The 7,475-nt window shown below is 40.1% G+C and overlaps 1 protein-coding gene across 1 annotated transcript; it reads right to left on the bottom strand.

Annotated features, from left to right (window-relative positions):
• Positions 1 to 453: 453 nt before the first annotated feature.
• On the bottom strand, positions 454 to 6,976 carry DMRT2 (doublesex and mab-3 related transcription factor 2). Its single transcript, XM_075263635.1, has 4 exons — positions 6,848 to 6,976; positions 4,648 to 5,134; positions 3,357 to 3,459; positions 454 to 1,475 (listed from the first exon to the last, which is right to left on the bottom strand). The coding sequence occupies exons 2-4, from the start codon at positions 5,098 to 5,100 to the stop codon at positions 454 to 456; spliced, it is 1,578 nt and encodes a 525-aa protein (XP_075119736.1). The 5' UTR covers positions 5,101 to 5,134; positions 6,848 to 6,976.
• Positions 6,977 to 7,475: the final 499 nt, after the last annotated feature.

The raw sequence follows: 7,475 nt of genomic DNA, 5'->3' as shown, positions 1-7,475 counted from the left end.
GGGCCCTGGCCTAAAGAAAATTTTACTGCTATTGGTGAGAGCTGCTCTTTCTATTCTATTGCCATTTGCAACATCTGCAAAATATATTGGTGCTGCTCAAACAATGTAAAATAATTCAATCACGGTTGTTTTGTTGTTCAGTGTAGGTGACATTGTTTTAAAAAATGTTTGAATAAAAAAATAAATATCGTATAACCAGAAATAAATATTTAACTGTTGTATTTTTATTATTTCTATAAATTTTTGTTTTATATTCAAATATCTTACAATTCACATATGCAAATCATTTTTTTACACTTAAATATTGTCATTTGTACAAAAGAGGAGCATCATGCAAGTGTGTATTCTGTACACTGTCTCAAAGGACCATGCACAATTCCTAGACGTTTGGATAGACTTCATTATGAAGGAATTCTGGTGGCTCGCAGCAGCTAATCCCATAGTCACTACAGTCTACTGACTGGAACGTTGTGCAGTGCTTGACGGCATCTTGAGGATTGATTCAACAGAAAATGGTAGGGGTTCATTGACAGCAAGTTTTGTCCCTGATTCTTTCCCTAGGAAAAAGTCCTTATTATACCTGTCAATGGTTAATTTGTATTTTTGGTTTTCCTTGGATGAACATTCTCTAAATTTCTTTGCAGGTTCTTCATAGGGGTCTTTGATACAAGGAGTTTTAAGGTCAGACAATGACTTCTCAAGATGTGCTTGTTGAAATAAAGAGTGGAATGGGCTATACTTTAAAGACAAAGGCTGTTTGACGGCTTCCTTGCTGATCTTGTTTATTAAGCTCTCTGGGGCAGACAAATGGTCCTTGTTAGAGAGCTGTGAAAAGTTCCTTTTTGGAGGTGAAAATGCAGACCTTTCGCCATTGTCCTGTGGAATGTGTTGTGGGAGAATCATTTGGGTTTCCAATTTTGGAGGTACCAGGTCCTGTTCTGTAGGCTGGCACTCTATCAATGAGCTAGGTTTTGAGTCCCAGTTTGACCCAGGCTTTAGTGCCTGCATGGCTGTCGCATTTAATAGGCACTGTTGATATAAAAGTGCATCAGTGATTGGACCACTCTTGGGCCAAACCAAGAACCTGGAGGGGACAGGGTATTGTCTATATGTGGTGGCCACACTGACATTAGAAGAAATAAGTTCCACATTCCCTGACCCTGAATACTGCATTGTGAGATCAAGACAAGTGGGCAAAAAATTGCAGAATTCTTTGTTTGGATTGTCAACTTGTGAGTTCGCATATGCAGACTTGTAGGAGTTGTACTCCGCGGCGTGCACCATACGACTAGGTAGGAAAAGGTTGGAAGCCTGAGAAGCCTCCAGCATCTCCCTTTCTTTGTATTCTCTCTCTAACATAATGTTCTCCAATTCCTTATCAGCAAAAGCCCGTCTCTTCCTCATCCTGTCACTCACAGTAGCTGGCAGTGGGGAGTTGGGCCCCATATAAGAATCTGCTGGCAGTGGTCGATAACCTGAAATCATAAGTTTTTAGTTTTTTAGTTGAGCTGTTTGACTGCCAAGCAGATTTCACAACAGTTACAAAAATAGAAATTTGATTTATATCCTTCAATAGTTCATAAAAGGATTTTACACAGCAAAAAAAAGCTCTCTCTATCGGCTGGCCAACATGGTTTTACAAATCAATTACTATTGTGTATTCAGACTGCAAGGGTTAGGCTTTGACATATGGCTTTTTATGATAGGTATTTGTTATGAAAAGCATCAAAACTATCAGCTATAACCAAATGAAGTAGTTATGAAATATATTAAATATTTCCTGTAATTGTGCATTTATCACACATCTTAGCAGAGGTGACCTGAGGGTGGTCTGCACTAATCCCCTTATTAACCACTATGGGTACGATTCACTTGATCTGGGCTAATAAATTGTACGATGGAACCTTTATCACTTAAACCAGTCGCTTTATAACTTTATCCATGAGACACTCAGAAATTCATCTGTCACATGATAATAGAAAGAAATCCAGTGTGTGCTAAAATTCTATATTATATATAATATACATATACGTATTGTAGGCAATGTTGAATCAAATTTTATATAGATTAGAAAAAGATACTGCAGCTTCTGAGCAGACTACCCAGAGAGTGTTTATGTATACACCTGTCACATTACAATGCCAGGAAACAGGGCTATACCTAGAACTGGTGGTATGTATTTCCTAGAGGCAGATCACAATGTACAAAGTTTTACAGATGAGAGAGGAGACTTGAACTAGGAGAGAAGGGAAAAAAGACAGACAGTTAAGAGCAAGAAGAGGAAAAACGATACAAAGGGATGATGTATGGGAATGAAGGAAACACAGTAAGTGTCATAACATTGATGACCCTGGCATACGGTAAACTCTTGGCATTTATGGGACAATTCATACATGTCTCAAGAGTCAGCATTGGCATGCTTTTATTTACTTCACAACTGACATAAATGGATGGTACATGAGTTGCAGCATTGCCGCTGTCTACCCATCCCTCCCTCTAAAATCACATTGATTAAAAACATTGCCAAGGAAAACGCCGCATTTGTCATAGGACATTTTATTTTGCAACTGTAATGTATTCTGCCCACAAAACATTCAATGAACACGTAGGGAACTGAAAGGTGTCAACAGAATTTCACTTTGTTTCTGAGAATAAAGGGAATCTACTAGAGATGATTTTTATGCAAAAAGTCTGTTTTATTTGTTTGTAAATCCCTGCAGCGTGTATGACAGGGCTGCACATTTGACGGAAATATTTGCATGTAAAATATAATGCAAAACTGCTCTGCAAAAGGACACAGAAAAGCTTTTTATAGTGTTCTAGAAAATGGGGGTCATCTATACATATTATGTTCTCTCTTCATACTGGTACATTTGAGATATTAAAAGAGAAATCAGACTTCAAAACTGACACATATAAAATAGATAGATAGATAGATAGATAGATAGATTTTATATATTGTTATTATTAATTATTATTATTATTATTATATTTATTCCTGCTAGTAATAAGGCATCCTTTGAACTTTAGATTTCTTTATTTCTTTTTTTTACCTCCTGTATAATTATATTTTACATATACCATAATATACCATTGTATTCTATGTACTTGTATGTATGCATTTAGCTGTAATTCTCTTTAGTTTTCTACGCAATGCATTTATTAGGTTGGATATAGAGAAGAGTCTAACAAGTATTTTAGCATTTAGTCATATAAGTAAAGTACTTGTAATATAATTCTATTGTTGACATTGATAAAATACTGTCTCTATGTTTACGCAAATGAAGAAATGATTTCCAAGATTCGTGTTCTTAGCAGGATGAGTGAATTTGGAGGGGCACAAAACAGAATGTTACCTTCTAATATGCTCTTTGCCAGCAGGCTGGGGGTCCTAATATGTCGCTGATAGACAGTTTTTCTCTCTGTTACTGCAGGCTTCCCTGTCAAGCCTTTCTTATCCTGGAAACATAAGAGGTCATGTTTAGTTTCTAGAGTCCATAAGTGGGCCAGAAGCAATAGAGTACATGGTGCAGTACATGGTGTCATCCTAGAACACCTCACATACACACTCAAGAAGACATGGCAGTTGTGACAATAATGGCCATGGCCTCATTGAGGGCAGATGAATGTGGAGTGTGTTGTGTTGTAAACCTGCTGTCTCCAGTGTACAGGAAACAAGAACTGAGTGACTTAACCTCCTGCAAACACAATAAAAGGTACAAGCGGCGATTTATGAGTTTCTACACTAAATACTCCCCCTCAATAGAAGTGTTTAGAGGGAAAACACCAGGCTGCCCTACTCCACACATAACAGGAACACTCCAGGTCCTTGTGCCTTAACTTCTATGCCACTGCCTACCAGTCACAACATATAAGAATGTTCTGCCCATAACAAGTACCTGTACCCTCAGTTCTGTACCTTGCCACTTACTACATAGTGCTCTGCCATGTTCGCTGCCTGTCAGTAACCACATTATAATAGGGCAGGTATCTGTGCCTTCAGTTACCACACGTTGTAGCCATGACAGGAGCTACCATATCACTGCATGTAATAGAGTGCCCTCAGGTGTTATCAGGCGTCCTTCCCGCCAGTCACCACACATTATATCACTTCTATAGTCCGTATTGCCGGTACCAAGGTGTGCAGGTCTCATTCCTATATCCATATCCTCTATGTATTCGCCCTCCTCAGAACCAATATGTACATATGGCAGCCGTGTGTGGAAAGTTGTATTTGCGCCGGTATCGGCCACTACACGGCCGAGAGGACGCCCCTTGTGGTGACACAGCGCAGAGCACTGCAGAGGACATCTAGTAATAAGGTCACAGCAGAGCATTGACAGCCGTACAGACAGCGCGGTATTGTATATTGTAAATGGTCGCGGTTTTCTAGCTATTGCTTTCTACAATGCGCATTGTGCTTCGGACAACTAGAGATAATGCAGGATATAATCCCCAGGATTAACGGACTACACTGAATCCTGATCAATGCGGGCCCTAGGAAGTGACTAAACGCATCATGTGAATTCCGCCCTGCCGGTTATTTCTCTATACACAGCGTAGGGCCAGACATCATGCTTGTAGTCATGGTATTCCGTATATTGGTATATATACAGGTTATATCAGTATACGGTACATTGAATTTACCTCAGTGGCCTGCTGTCTCCTGAGGGCCACTTGTGCCGCCATTACCCTCTGCCTCTCCACCACCAGCAGGCAGTTGGCGCACTGACAGTCCCTCCAGCGACAAAAGCGTTTGTGGCCCTTCAGACAGGACACGACCCCATGGTTCCTGCAGCGGGCACACTTGGGGGTCCTGCTCAGCTTCCTCTGTTCTCCGCCCTTGTCGGCTGCCTTGTGCTGGAGCTGCTGCTGTGTGAGCGCCGCTCCGTCACTTTCCTGCTCATCGTCTTCCTCATCGTCTTCTTCTGCTTCTACTGTCCTGCGAGGATCCGGGTGCCGGCTCTCCCCCTCCAACTCCACACTCTCCACATCAATCTCTGAGTCCCCGGCCAACGAGGATGAGTATGATGAGTGTGGGGATGAGGAAGAGGTGGAGGGAGAGGAAGAAGGGACAGACACTGGCTGCATCTCATACATGGCAGGATCTTCTCTCTGCAGTGTCTCCTCTCAGCTGTCAGGATACAAGAAGACAAAGCGTTACGAACATAGACAGTCTTGGTTAGTACAAAATACTAAAAAAATAATATACATGTATATATATATATATATATATATATATATATATATATATATATATATTGATGTAGTAGGGTTAACCTAAACTTCTACAACTGGTTAAACTTCTGCAGCGTGACACCTTATTAGAGAAGACAACAATAACCAATGAAAAGTCATTGAAAAATATGTTTCCGATGGTTTTTTACTTTTTTGTGTTGTCTTCTGTAATAAGATATAACCAATTGTAGAAGTTCGGGTTAACTCTGCTACATCTGTACATACTTCTATATATACTGTGTCATTTACCTCCATCAAACCAAACTATCACATATAATACACATACAGGTAATAAAACTGAAAAGTGATATTTGGATAGATTTATTATCTATTATCTGTGCTATGTACATTAATATGTAGAACATGTCATAGCTCATCGTGTGTACAGACACATCCTGACATTATAGTAATTCCTTCCGATTATTTCACACTCGGTTATTGGGAAATTCTAGAATAAATGAATATGAGATGTGGAGTTTAGGAGCAGATCACTGGTGTATTAGTGCTGTATTATTTATTCATCTCATCCTGATCTATACTGCAAATATTGATTCAGGATTATCATAGCTGGAAACAATTACAAGAAGTAGAGTAATAATCTGAAGAAGCATCTGTAGCATATTACTATTATTGTAACACCCATAGACATGGCTAGCCCTGAAATGTCCTAGTATCAAATATATGAAGATGGAAATGTATTACAACCAAAAATAGCTGAGCTCTAGAAAGTGTCGGAATTATTGTTACATAACTGCAACACTTTTATTAGATTTCTATTCCACATTTATGTACAGTGAATGTTTTTTTTTACAATAGCACTAAGATGGCTAGGTAGATAGACATACTGTATAGATAGACATACAGGTGAAAAATTATAATTACATCGATATAAAAACAACAGAGGTGAGAAAGATGATAGATAGATAGATAGATAGATAGATAGATAGATAGATAGATAGATAGATAGATAGATAGATAGATAGATCTGGGATAATGATAGATAGATAGATAGATAGATAGATAGATAGATAGATAGATAGATAGATAGATAGATAGATAGATAGATAGATAGATAAAGAAAAAAGTGAGAAAGATAATTACATAGATCGATAATATACAGCGATGAGAAAGACAGTTGCATAAATAGACAACCATAGAAAGACAATGATAGATTAATAGAAAACATGCAGAGATGATAAAGACAATTAGCTAGATAGATACTATACAGAAATGAGAAAGACAACTACATAGATATACAGACAGACAACTGGATAGAAAGACAATGAGAGATAGATAGATAGATAGATAGATAGATAGATAGATAGATAGGCTGTGAAAAGATAGTCAGACAATGACAGACAGACAGAATTTCTGTGTAATTTCTGCGGTTATATATAGTAGCGGATATCTAGCAGAGAGCCTAGTGCGGTATTTTGTGGAGTGTGCAGCACTGTGTGTACAGTGCATGCGGCTGGAGCCTCTCAGTGCTGATATGGAGACAGGAATCGCATTACAGAGCACTGCGGGCACCTCAGAAGGCTGATAACAGGGAGCAGTAGATTGCAGGCACCTGTCCAGCCTGTGGCTATAAAGGAGAAGGAACACTTACCAATACAGAGTGGTGAAGGAACTGGAGAAGCCGCATCCACACCTGCTAAACACTAATCCTCCTCAGTGTGCGGTTATATCCAGGGTGTGCGTGCTCTCATTTACACATGACAGCTCCAGGACGTGCCGGATAATAGGTGAGCGCCGAGCTGCGGCTTTATACTAGCTCGCCGGTCACACTGTACTCTCAGCCCTTGTACGTTCCCCGACTCTCAGTCCTCTCAGCCTTCACCCTTATTGGTTGCTGCGGCTGCCTGAGCCCACTCTGATTGGTCCAGGCGTCTTCACTGCCCCGCCCTCTCCACGCCTCGCCATGTTTACTAGCGCTGTGTCTAGTCCAGATGTGGGCACTTGTGATGGGGCACCCCGAATATTCCCGGGCATCAGCACCTGTAATTGGGCGGGGGGGGGGGGGGGGGGTATACTAAATAGCTGCCAGGGAGATAACCAAGGCAATCGCCTCTGTTCACCAAGTATCACACGACCAGAAATATTATGGGGCAAATTCTAGCTGTGTTTATGTCTGATGGCTTACTAGTATTACACCCAGTCATTATTACATGTCATCAGTGTAAATAATACAAGTGATCGATCACATCAATAGTGTACGGGCAGAATCAGTGTCATGT

Source organism: Leptodactylus fuscus, chromosome 1, assembly GCF_031893055.1.
Source record: "Leptodactylus fuscus isolate aLepFus1 chromosome 1, aLepFus1.hap2, whole genome shotgun sequence".
Lineage (NCBI taxonomy): Eukaryota > Metazoa > Chordata > Amphibia > Anura > Leptodactylidae > Leptodactylus > Leptodactylus fuscus.
Note: the sequence above shows the minus strand (reverse complement) of the source record. Positions and strands in the feature narration are given on the sequence as shown.